Source organism: Felis catus, chromosome D1, assembly GCF_018350175.1.
Source record: "Felis catus isolate Fca126 chromosome D1, F.catus_Fca126_mat1.0, whole genome shotgun sequence".
In the NCBI taxonomy this organism is placed as follows: domain Eukaryota; kingdom Metazoa; phylum Chordata; class Mammalia; order Carnivora; family Felidae; genus Felis; species Felis catus.
The window spans coordinates 109,461,388-109,474,144 of NC_058377.1; the positions used below are offsets into that span (position 1 = coordinate 109,461,388).

The 12,757-nt window shown below is 53.9% G+C and overlaps 2 protein-coding genes across 6 annotated transcripts in view; one reads left to right on the forward strand and one right to left on the reverse strand.

Annotated features, from left to right (window-relative positions):
- Window positions 1–12,757, reverse strand: part of SPTBN2 (spectrin beta, non-erythrocytic 2) — a 53,089-nt gene that overhangs the window by 26,575 nt on the left and 13,757 nt on the right. For 2 of the 5 annotated variants that reach the window (XM_045039583.1, XM_011287044.4), the window contains exons 6-9: window positions 6,317–6,495; window positions 1,694–1,845; window positions 1,072–1,245; window positions 158–249 (exon numbers count right to left, since the gene is read on the reverse strand). In XM_045039583.1, the coding sequence (XP_044895518.1) occupies window positions 158–249; window positions 1,072–1,245; window positions 1,694–1,845; window positions 6,317–6,473 (575 nt within the window). In that variant the 5' untranslated portion in view covers window positions 6,474–6,495. Of the gene's footprint in view, window positions 1–157; window positions 250–1,071; window positions 1,246–1,693; window positions 1,846–3,832; window positions 4,261–6,316; window positions 6,496–12,166; window positions 12,277–12,358; window positions 12,475–12,757 lie in introns of those variants that run through there. The other 3 variants (XM_023240087.2, XM_019812716.3, XM_011287043.4) reach the window with 3 other exon arrangements.
- CD1H11orf80 (chromosome D1 C11orf80 homolog) overlaps window positions 11,390–12,757 on the forward strand; it is a 112,792-nt gene continuing 111,424 nt past the window's right edge. Inside the window, exon 1 of the mRNA XM_023240092.2 lies at window positions 11,390–11,559. The gene's annotated coding sequence lies outside the window, so the exon portion shown is untranslated. The remainder of the gene's footprint in view (window positions 11,560–12,757) is intronic.

Below are 12,757 nucleotides of genomic sequence, written 5' to 3' on the forward strand. Positions count from 1 at the left end.
TATATACAGAGACCGGGACAAATGGTAAGTAGGGCCTAGCCCGGGTCTGCAACTCAACGATGGATCCCCAGCTAAGGGGTCCTGGAGCCCAGGCCTCCTTTACCACACAGCTTGGTGCATCCAACCCTCCAAGGCCATGGTCCCTGGGCAGCCTCACCCTGCGGTCTTCATCTGGCACCACAGCAGTAGGGCATCCTTGGCTGACTTCTTCTCCTTGTTGTCTTCTGTTTCCACACTGATGTCCTGGATCTAAGAAGGAGAGAAAGAAGATCCTCACTCTTTGAACAGGGGCTCCTGGAGTTATTGGAGATACTCAGAAATGTACAGCAGGAAACTGCTCTTTAGACTCCTGTGATAGGGGTGCAGGAACAGAGCCTGGGACCGTTCCTCCTAGGCGAGTGACCACAAAACATTGGTTCAAAAGGATCTGAGGCATCAAGATGGGGTAAGATGTCAGAATAGTGGACGTTCCTCAAAACGAAGGTTGCTGCCTCCTCCAGGTGGGGACCCACGAGTGCCTGAGAGCAGGGTTTTAAAGGGGACACTGATGGAGCTCTGCTCAGGGCTGGGAGGAGCTGAAAAGGTTACACCCAGGGAGAAAGGGGACAACCAGGACAGTTGTGATGGCATTAGGACACTGGACTGCCTGTGCTCAGAGCATAAGGAACAGTACGGTGACTGTTTTAGGGAGGCAAGCAGAGTTTGAGACAGAGGAGTGGACCAATGACCAGGCCCCAAATGCAGTTCTCAAACTTTCAGGGGTGAAAGTTCAGCCTGTAAAATCTCCAGTCCCTTGTGGTCCAACATGTGGTCGTACTACACGTGACCAGTCAACAAACCGGGCCACAGGGAACTGGCCACAGAAGTTTGGCAACACCCACACTGGTCTCTACTCTGTTTAAGGAGGAGAGTCCCTTGATCTGGGGCCTGGATATCGCAGCAACCAACAAAGTGCTATACAAGGTTCTAGACCCTTCCTGTTTATATCGATCATGCCAGGGACTGGCAGTGCCTGTCCACGGTACAGCACCAATGTGTGAAGCACATTCTGCGTGACACTCTGTGGGGTACCTGGAATCGAAGGATGATGGTCCAGACCAGCCCAAGGGTCAGACGGTGGTTTCCGTCCACAATGTCATGGGAGCCCATATTTTCCAAGTGCACTTTCTGCTCCTTCAGGAACTGTAGCGCCTTGTCCACGTTCTCCAGGCAGTGGATCCGCATGCGGCCTTTTGTGGGCTTTGGCTGTTGAGGGACAGAGGACACAATGACATGAATCCATGGGCCTCCTCCTCCTTCCCTCCTAGCCTTCCCAAGGCCCTCCTTTGCACACCTTCCCCATGACCCCCCTCAGGAACACAGGGACAGCCCTCAAGGCTGGGCCAAAGTTCACACAGCCAAAGCTGAGGTTCCAGATCAGGCTTGGGCAGATTAAGATTCCCAAGGGAATTAATTGCACCCAGAGTGGGTGGGAAAAGAAATGTTTTCAATGGGGCCACTGTTTCTGTCTCCATGAAGCAATGCTCCTGTTTAATCCATGTAGCAAAGCCTCTCCAACTGAAACCATCCTCTGAACAGACAACAGCCAACTGCTTTCCACTCTGTGCTGTCATTCCTCTCGAAGGGCAACTCCAAGTTTGTCCCCTTGCCCACTGTTTTTCGGGCTCCCTCCTCCTCTATGACCACAGCTTACCAGTGTCTCTCCTGAGAGCACCTCGAGGAGCCTCAGGAGGTTACGTCCATCCCGGAGGTCGCTGTACAGGTCTCCCACCCGGCATGTCACCCGGGCCAGGTGTGAGTTCACCCACTTGGTGAAGGTTTTCTTCTGCACAGCTTCTCGCTCATCTGTGGCAGCGATATGGGGTCATTTCTAGCCTTCAAGTACAGTGCACCTGCTTCTAAATACCAGTTGACAGGGTTAGGGGCCTGGGGGTGCTTGAGAGACTGGAAGTGAGGTCGGGTATGCAGGAGGGGAAGGAAGGTGCCTGAGATGAAAATCCCTAACTTAAAAGCAGAAAATAAAGAAAATGGAATGAGCTCATAAAGTAAAAAATAAAAATGAGAAAACAGGCTTGGGGAAGAAAGGATGAAAGGAATTAGAGGCGGTGAGACATACGGAGAAGGGCTAGGATCCGGGACCAGGGCTCTGTCCTGTAACAGTGGTGAAACACTGTTACTTCATCAGGGCCTCACTTTCCTTATCTGTAAAACGGGCATACTACTCGACTTTCTACTTCAACGGGTCACTACGTTGATTAAATGAGACAATGTATGTAAGAAGCTTGGCACACATGATGAGTTACTCCTTGATGAGTTACAGTTATCCAGGCATGATCTAACCCGAAGGAAAACCAGGACCAGCAGGAGGTGTGGCTGTTCTCTTTGGTGATGGACAAAGGAAAGGGCGTGGACTTAAATTACAGCAGCAGCAGCAGCAGCAGCAGCAGCAGCAGCAGCGGCTCTTCCAAGTGGTCATTAGAAGGACATGACATTAGAGGCTGCGAGCCTCCTGAGTCAGCTTGCTCTCCTGGGATAATTTAAAGACAGGCTCCTCTACTTCTGGGGTGGGTTCATTTGATTGGCTGAAAGGGGATCCTGTCCCAGGACACCAACATTCCAATGCAAAGAAGGAAAACAATCTTGAAAGCTGGAAATAGGGAAAACACTGAGCCCAAGAAACACAGGGGGAAGCTTCAGGCAGAGTTAGGTGCAGATCTCAAAGAAGGTGAGGAAATGCCTTGCTGCCTGGTCTGCAAGAAGGGCTGCTGATAAACACATGCTTTTTAGGTTCTGCAGAAAAGTTAAAATTTTAAACGTTATAAATGATAAAGTGAGGGAAGAAGTGCAGGCCATTGGATGCTGCTCTGGCCACGAGGATTTCTGCCCATTTCCCCTAGAGAAGCCTAGTGTGAGGACCCAACCCAAGTGGCCAGGGTCTGAAGAGTCACTTTTGTTTCCCTTCTCAGCACCAGCATCTCAGAAACTGAAAAGACTCATCCCTGAGTCTCACATTCCTAGGCACCTCACCCATAAAACATAACAACACACCCATGTCTTTTTCTGTCTCTTACCTCCAACCTCTGTCTCTTACCCAGGCCAACCTTGGGGTCCTAACAACTGCACCCATGGGCCCCTGCTCTGTGGGCCTCCTTTCAGGGTCCACAGGCCCCTTCTGAGCTGGGGATTGCCCAGATCATCAGCCATTATTGGATCTGTGGAGACTGCCCTGATGCCAGGTGCACTGGGGTGAGGCCATTTTGGCCCACAGGTAGGGTAAGAGAGGAAGACGTGAAAGCAGTGGCAGCTAGGAGAAAACTGGGCAAAGCCAAGAACCAGAGGCAAAGCAGAATTTCACAAGGTGCCCACAACACCCACGGACACCCCAAAACACAGTGGGTTCCAAAAATACACTGAAATACTGATGCCAGCATGGACACATGCCTGCTCAGAATATACCTGAGCCTGTCTGACGCACTCCCTCACACACCTTGGGACACCCACTCAGAAACCCAGGGCAACAGGGACAAGCCCTAGGTGGCTCAGCCTTCCCGCTCACCACCCTCTCTCCTTCCAGCTATCCCAGCAGGTGCTTCACCTCCAAACCCTCAGCAGCCACAGCGGACTGCCTGGGTGCCCTCCTGTGCGCTGCCGCCACGCTCACTGTCCCTTCTTCCAGGGCGTCCAAGCCTTTCCCCACTCTGTCAGTACCAAGTTTTTCGTGGGCTCTTGTAATTCCTCCCCCGGCACATCGTCGGCTGAGCACGGACCATGTCCCACTCGGGCTTTGCTCCGCTGCTCCCGCCCGGTGCCCCCCCCCAGCCCGGCAGCTCACCTTGAAGCTGTTTGAAGCGGCCTTCCAGCACGCTGGCGTACTGAGCGGGGTTGATGAAGGCGGCTGGCGACAGCAGGAGGCCCCCGGGGCTCTGCGCCCCTTCCACGGCCTCATAGTAAAAGTCGCCCGCCCCGTTCAGGCCGGGCCCGTGCGCCCTGCTCACTCCGTTCCCATTCATGCCGCCCGCTGCCTCTCACGCGGCCCGGGGCCCTGCGCCCATGCCCTGCCCGCGCCGCGCGGGGCGCCACCGGTCCGCTCCCCTCCCCCGCCCCCGGAACCCGGGTCCCCGAGCGCCTGGGCTCCCGTCAGGGAGTTGGCTCAAAGGTGGTGAACGTGTCGCCGAGCGGGGGAAACGGTGTTCCGGCCGTCTGGGCGCCTGAGCTCCGGGGCAAGTCGACGGAGCAGACCTGGCTGCGAGCGAGAGGAGACAGGCCGCTCCCGACAAACAGGTCGGACGGTGCCGGGGGAGGGGCGGGAGGCGGAGCGCGGCCGGCTGTGGCGGGCCGGGCCCTGCGGGGCGAGCGGGGAACTGCCCTCGGCCACCCCCCGGCCCCCCCTCCACCGCCCCGGCTGCCTCAGCGTGGGCCCCCGAAGGTTTGCAGGTGTAACAAGGCTGGCCCCTCTTGGGGCGACTCTGGGAAGTCCCCTTCTGGACGTGAGCTTTAATCGCCAACTCCCAGAGCAGAGAAAGAGAAATCCTCCAAGAGGCAAAACCAGCTCAGTAGGTGCCAGGCTCTGTGCTTAGGCGGTTGCTCAAGTCCCCTTATCTGTGAAATAGGTGTTAGTGTCTTCCCTACTTGTTTGTCACCACTTCCAGTTCTGGCTCTTCCCCTCCGCTAGGCCCACCAGGCCCTCCTCAGCCAGGCCATTCCAGGCCCCCAGTGCGCAGCACCAAAGGGACGGCTGCCAGATCTTCTTCCTTCCTTTCTCTGGGCTTCAGCGCCTGCCCCTTACAGCCTACTCTTGCCTCTCTCCTGTCTCCATTCATCCCGTATTTATTTGCACCAGTAGGTGCAAGCTGCAGTGCTAGGCTAAGCCCATACTGAGATGCCTCTTCGGGAGAGCCCGGTTTGGTGGTGGAGAAATGACAGCTCGGGTGGCATGTGTGCGTGAACATGGTGATGGTCCTGGGTATCACGTGTCATGTGCACAGACATCGAAACAGTCCTGGGTGGCACAAGACATGTGCACACCGACATCATGACAGTTCTAGAGGCAACGTGCATCCAAAACCAGGGTACCAGGGAAACTTTTCCTCAAAGAGGTGACATTGTCCGTAACCCACTGTTCTCATCTATAGAAACACTGATAGGTGCATTTCATAAGCCAGCCTGAAGACCCAACCAGAAAGGCAGTGAGGTCCAGGACAAAATGATGAGGGATCCCCAGAGCTAAAGCCATCACCCAAGGGTCCTCAGATGGATGCTGGGCTGCCTGAAAAGAGTTACCTGGAGAGCTTTTTGAAAATCCTGATTTCTGGACCGTATGTTCAAAGATCCTAATTCAATGTGTCTACGAAGGGGAGGGGCTTGGGAACCTGTATTTGTAAAAATGTCCCTGGGTGATCCTGTAAAAACTGCAGCCCGGTTTGGGAACCACCCCCTCAGTGTCTCCCTTCTTCCAGGAGGCCACCCACTCGTGCTGGGAGCACTGCCTCTGAGGGGGGAATAATAGTTGCGGCCTCTCCCACCGCACTGGGCTGGGAGGCCAGCAGGTGGGTGGAAAAGACAAGGGTGGGATGAAGGAGGGAAACCAGACGGGGTGGGTGGCCTTAGGGTGTGTGGGTGACTCAGCCCCACGCCAGCCCCTGGTGGTGTCAGGTGGCAGCTGCACTCTTGTTGCCATGACAACTCCTCCAGGAACGCAGGGAGGCCCGTCCGACGGGTTTGTTTGCGCTCGCTCCCGAGAAGCTGAGGGAAGAGCCCAAGCCTTAGGGGAGGGCAGAGGCCTTGGTGGGTAGAGAGCAGACCCGGGAGAATGGGCAGCTGCAGAAACCAGCAGCGGGAGGAGGGAACCTGCTTCAGGGAACAGGTAGATGAAACAATGGGAGGAACAGGCGGCAGGTGGAAGGAACAGGCGGGGAGGGAGAGGGGAGGATAATGGACTGGGAGGGAGAACAGGTGTGAGAGGTGACAGTGAAGACCAAGGAAGACACAACAAGGGGATGAAAGGTAAGGGAGATGGGTGGGTGGAGATGGCAGGAGTAAGTGAAAAAGAGCTAGGAACCATGACTCAGGGACAGAGAGGAAGAGAATTGAGTCCTGTGCCTGGGGGAAGGGAAGCTGGGGAACATTCTGGATTGTGTGATGTTTGCTCTCGGTGCTAAGTTGGGCCCAGGGGCTTGATGGGGGTGATCTGGATTTCCTACTCTTGTGTAGCAGCTTAGAAAGAAAGTTGGTCTTCCCATAAGGTTAAAGGACTCTTCCTGACAAGCTTCTCTCCCCAGCCTCCTCAGCATCTCCCCTGGCCCTCCCCTGGCCTCACCTGCCAGGGCCTTAATGCGAGACCTCTCAAAGAGGCGGGCTGAGCTGCTGTCATTGTCCCAGTCCGAGTCAGGCAGGTCCCAGCGGTTGTTGATGTCGCTGTACTGGCCCTGGATCTCCAAGCTGTCGAAGTCTGTGGGTGACAGGGTGCTGCTCATGGTGGTAGGTGGCCTCCTGCTCCTGCAAGGGGGAACGTGGTTGGTGAGGGGCATCTCAGGACCACTGAGCCCAGTACTCACCATGTCCTCTCTTCTCTTGCCCTAGATCTGCTCTGCTGTCCTGAGGGCCGAAGGCTGTGGTTGATTTCTCTGTCAATGAAAATCAGCCCCGGTGGAAGAGGGGGAGCCATGGTGGGGAAGCAGAAGGACAGGAGTGAAACACGAAGGCAGGAGTGTCCCAGAGTGGTGCAACAGAGAGGAAGGGCTCCAGAGGCTCAGGCCAGAGAGGGACAGGTGCGCAAAGCTGGGGACTGGAAGCGGCCATGGCTAATAGCATGGCTCAGCACAGCAATGTGCAAACCAGGGTAACGAAGGGAGCAGGCATGGGACCCCATGGGCAATAATGAGTATAAACTGGAGTTCTTTGATTCCTTGGTTCCGCAAACTGTTCTGAGCTCCCACTCCACATAAGATGGCCTCCTGTACCCAGTAGGTAATTTGAAAAGACCCTAATCCTGCTCTTGAGCTAAGACACATTTATGATACACCAGGAAGACCGTGATGCACTGTTAGGTAAGTACAGACAAAGTGTCCAGGAGTTCAGAGGAGGACACAGTATGGCTCTCTCCCCTTCGTTTTCTTTTGTTTGTACAGGAAATACCTAATAGGTGCTGGATAAGTGTCAGCTGTGATATGTGTCCCTGCTATTTACATGCATCATCTCATCAAAACCCCCATGGGCAGGGGTTCATTGTCATCCCCATTCATAGAAGCTGCACTGTGAAAGTTAAGTCATGGTTCAAGGTCACACAGCTGGAAGGAGCAGAGCTGGGTTTTAAAGAGAGGTTCTTTCTCACTTCGGGGAACAAGCTCTTAATAACAACATTTACACGTTCTTTGAATTTACTGGAGCCCTTCAGAGTTCCATGGGAGAGATCAGCACTTGTGGCTCCCTTTTAGGGCCCAAGCTAGGGAAATTAGGACCACATATGGTTGCCAGCACTCCTTGCGATTCTACACCATGCAAACAAACTCTGTCCTTCTCAAAACTAACAAATGAGCTTCAGATTAGCTGCTAGGGATTAAAAAAAAAACCATTACCGTCCAAAGTTCTCGGGTAATTCAGCAGCCGTTCAAGGGAATGGAGGGGGCTGGGTCTGTAACTTTATTAGAACCCCCAATTCTGCATTTCTATTTTTCCTAGTACCTCTCAAACACAAACACATTTTAACCCTTTAGCACTACTTCCTAGAGTCGAGGCTTGATCTTGGCAGTCTCTGGTTCCGGAAGGGAAGTCAGGAGAGCCTCGTGTGCGGTTTGGGGGAAGGAAGAAGAGATGCGGGGTGAGTTGTGGGTAGATAGGTTGGTGTGTTCCCCTGGGCACACAAAGGCAGGACTTGGCTTCTGTCATTAACTGGTTCTATGAAGCTGAACCTGAACCTGACCCACATGAAGCCAGGATTGTCTGCCCCTCCCCTTTCTGTGCAAGAGAAAGCAGGCACAAGGATTTCCTTGGGAGTAGCATTAATGAGGTATGAGGGAGCTAAGGTCTAAGGTTCCTCGATTGGGTTTTTCATTCCCTGTAATAGGCAAGAGAGCTTAATTTCCACTAGCCTGGGACAACTTTCTCACTTAAAATCCATCATTTCTCCTAATCCCCAACAGATTCTTTGAATTTGCTCTGTAAATATTTATATAAAAATAAATTCTAGGGCAGAGTTGAGTCACCCTGAGCAAAGAGTGCTGTGGGCAAGGTGTGACCTGAACCAGAGTCACCTAATACTGGCAGGCACTGGAACAGGGAAGCAGCTCAAGCCCCAGGACCAGTACTAATTCCATTCTCTCCGCTTTTCAGATTAAGGCTTCCTCGCCAGTAGCCATGCTCACACTTAGCTCTGGGATTGACATTTCAAGCACTCATACTCTCCCTGTATAGACCTCCCCACAAAAACTCGTACATGCAATGCCCTCTAACCTTCAGTTTCCATGACCCTTTTCCTTTTATCAGGAGTCACAAACCTACTACAGCCAGCCCCCAGGTCTATGTCCAATAAGCTGTTTACAAATAACTGATTTTGGGTGCGCTAGGCTGGCTCAGCCGGAAGAGCATGTGACTCTTGATCTCAGGGTCATGAGTTCAAGCCCCATGTTGGGTATAGAGATTACTTAAATAAATAAAATTAATATATATATATATATATATATATATATATATATATATATATATACACATGACTGATTTTGAATTCCTTTAGGTGGGCGTGAAGGTACTTTCCAGTTCTCTACAGGCCCCACCATTCCCTTTTGTCTCCTTTCCAGCTACGTCATGTATTTTTATTAGCTGCCTGGGCCCTGAAGACCTCTGAGGTTTTCAAATCCTGCTTTATATCTTTGTGCTCCACAAAGAACAGACACTTAAAAGAAACAGACTGCCTGATCCTGTCTCCAAACCACTGTGTGTCCCTGGGGCCTCCAAACTGTGCAAAACCTAAACATGTATTACTCTGGCTTCCTTTTGGTAATCCAACTTGGTCCTCCTAAGGGACCCAGGCATGGGATCCAGACCTCCCAGCAAGGTCTGGCTGTTAGAGCCTTTCCATGGAATCCTATAATTTGAGGGGGAAAGTATGGATTTGGAACTTCTCTTTCTTCTCAAATAAAAACTCAGCCACTTAAATGCTCCTTTGACCAAATCAAAATTGGCATACATGCTTTGTGTCCTGAGTTTCCAGGGATGCTGTCATATAGATAAGGAACGAAGATGACACAGATGTCCTTAGATCACAGATCCTTATAGGGCTTCATGTTGGCATTCCAAGGAACTTGTTCCCATGGACTTGGATGTGAATGGTGCTCTCTGGTGTTGTTCAGCACAGTGGTTCCGAGGGCCTCTGAGTTTTGGTTTGTGGTTTTTGGGCTCTGCAGTCTCCTGGCCTTTTGGACAATACCCTGTGTTCTCTGTTCCCTACCCCCATCTCTAGATTCCTATAGTTTTCTATTTGAGTTTCTTCACATAGATCCCGCTCTGGTTTCTTTTCACTGAGTATCTTATTCCTCACCTATGGTCTGGGTCTCCATACTCACATTTCCAGAGTCATCCTGTCCACCAGCCCCATGCCCCCCTGTCTCTCTGTATTCTCCTCATGGATTCCTGAACTCTGGCAATAGGACGGTACAGCAGCTAATCCAGATTACAGTTTCACCAGCACCTTATTCTTAGCCACTGACCTCGAGGCCAGGCCCAAGTAGCTTACATTGTTCATGCTAGAATAAAGCCAACTCCCACCAGCTGCAAGCTTGTGGTCCTACTCAATTCTCCACCCAAGCATTGCTGGATGCAGATTTTGTTCAGCCGCGTGGTGATCCTCAGGGGCAGACACCCCCCCGCCCCCGCCCCTTCCCCTTCCCCTTCCCTCCTGTTTTAGCTGGCATGCAAAACTAGAAATCCTGTCCCCTGGCTAGAGCCTGTCTTATACCCTAATTCCTCCTCTGGCCACATCCTGCTCTTGATTAATTCTTTACCTCCCCCGGAGAAAGAGTTGATGGTTCCCTCCTCTGCTGCTCCCACAGAACTTCAGCATGAAGCTATCATTGCTTTCATCACATTGTATTACACTTAGTTGTTTATGTGTCTCTCTGCTTGCTCCACTTTTAACCCATTGAGGACAAGGGCTGTGTTCTACTCATGTTTTGTCCTTTCCAAGCTCAGTACAATAGGTATTCGGTAAAGAAATAGTGAATGACTCGACCATAATTCTTTTCTCTTTTCTTTCTTTCTTTCTTTCTTTCTTTCTTTCTTTCTTTCTTTCTTTCTTTCTTTCTTTCTGCCAGCAAATTAATGTCTTTCTTAGAACTGGAGAAAAACTCAAGCAAAGATGGGATTGGAGAAGACCTTCTGCTGGAGTACTCTCAGGGTTAAGCTCTACAGTTCAGGATCAGGGATTCTCAGACTTGCATGAATTCCAGTGACCCTGGAGGGCTATTAAAACACAGACCACTGGGCCCTGTCTCCCCACCCCCAGGGTTTCTGATTCAGTTGATCTGGGGTGGGGCCCAGAAATGTGCATTTCTAACCTGTTCCCAGCTGATACTAAAGTACTGGTTTGGGGACCACACTTCAAGGGCCACTGTTGGTTAGGGGAGGCTAGGAGGACTGAAGAGACACAAAGTTTCAGGGGTGAGTGTGACCTGAGGTTAGCTTCTGGGTGGCTTTAGGCTCTACCCAATGCTAAACTCAAATATAATTTCCCTGAGAAACCCCAAGATCCACAAAGAGCCAGAAGCCTCAGGCGATGAGAGAGGAAGTAAGATGGAGTGGACTCTAGATCTAATGACACAAATAGAGCTGATGCCCCAACACAGGCGAATCACACATGTGCTGTAGAAGGACGCTGGAGACGCTGGGGTGGGGTAGCAGAGTTGAACAAATGACAGCAAGATGAATAATAAATGAGAAGAAATAGGGACCTTGGCCATGTAAAAATCTTATTTGACTCAAAGCACGAGTGGACCGGCAGAGACATAAAAGGAAAAAGAGATCACAAATAAAGTCAGGGCTCCTAGGAGGGCAAAAGGAAGATGCACTCAGGGCAATCACAGACCCCTGTGGAGAAACAAACCTCTAACCCATTTCCCTCAAGGCTGTCTTTCTGGGGAAACACAGGGACTCTCCTCCAAGGAACTTAGGGACTGGGCTGAAGAATGGCACTGAATTTTTGTTTGATCTTCTTTAGAATCCTCCACTCAGGGTAGGATTATTCAGACTAATTTTCACTCCCTTGCTATGCCCCTCCCCCAAGCGGTAACTGATGGGTTACATCAGTTTCTCCAAGGGACTAAGATCCATATTAACTTTTTCCTCTCTAATCCTTTCCTCTTCTGAATTGGCCAAGAGGTTGCCCAGCACCCAAAGCCAAGACACATATTTGGAACTCACTCTGCCCTCTTCACCTTCAAGGAAAACTGGTTTGTGGATACCCTGCCCATGCCTGCCTGAACCAACAGCCTCTCCAGCGCTGGAATCGTGTCTGCTCCAGAGAGAGGAGGAGGGCAGCTGAGAAAAAACCCACGAGACAACATGCAGCAGGTTAGGAAAGGGACCAGCCTGCAGCGCAGACGAGCATGCAACGCCATGGGGTCGTTCGGTCCCAGAGTGGACAGTAAATGCTGGAGTTGGAACACCCCAGGGAGGAGGAGGCCTTGCCCAGGAGTTCTGTGCGGGGTGGACTCTCAGCCCTCTGGATGTCCCGGCCACAGAAACACCTTACACCGCTCCTTCCCCACCGCCCGAAGGGGCTTCATTCCCCCTCTGCCAGCGTTCTGGTCACTACAGCCAGCCGTGTCCCCTCTCGCACACGCTGTGAGGAAGCATAAAGGAGGGCATGGAGCTAGCTACCGAAGAGGCGAGGAGGAGCCCCTTCGGCTCCAGAGAGAAGCCCCCAACAAGCTCCCGAGAGGGAGCCGGGCGCTCGCACACGCCGGGCACAGACGGCAGAGCGTGTCCGCAGCACCTGGATCAGCGCCGGCCGGTCGGCGGAGGAGCCTCGGCTACGGGAACAGCCGGCGCTGTCAGACGCTCGCAGCCCAGCCGACCCGATCCCTCAACGCGTTTGTCAGTCCCAACTCTTGCAAGACTCTTCCCTCCGCTCCGGAAAGGCCCGCGTTCCCCACGCCTTAACCCTCACCCCCGGTACCTGGGTGGCTGGCACATGACTCTCCATCCAGTCCCCGGGACCCGGCGGCAGCGAGGGCCAGGCGCCGCATCCTCCCTCCCGGACTCCCCCGGCCGGCCCCGACCCCGACCCCAACCCCGCCGCCCGCACGCGGCTGCACAAAGCGCGCCGCCCCGCCGCCGGGACAAAGCGGGCCCGGGCGCCGGCACCTACCTCGGTGCGGAGCGCCGGCGGGGCAGGCGGGAGCGCGGCGGGCGGGGGCGCACCGGTCGTCGCCGCGCCCGCAGCCCGGCCGCGAGGGGCGGTTGCGGGCGGCGGCGGGTGGCCGGACGGCGGCGGGGCGCACGGCGAGCGGCGGCGGGCGCTGTCACCGGGCGCGAGCGGCGCGGGGGGCGCGCGGGGCCGGCGGCGGCGGGGCGCGTGGCGGCGCGCGGGCGCGAGCGGCGGGACTGCGGCGCCGCGGAAGGAGGACAATAGCCTCCCCCTGCCGCAGGCCGCCGGCTCCCGCGGGAGGCCCGGGACCATCTGGAGCCGGCGGCCCCGCGGGGCTCGGGGCGGGGCCCGAATCACCCCCTCCCCGCCCGGCGCCATGGCAACCGCGGCCCCTCTCAG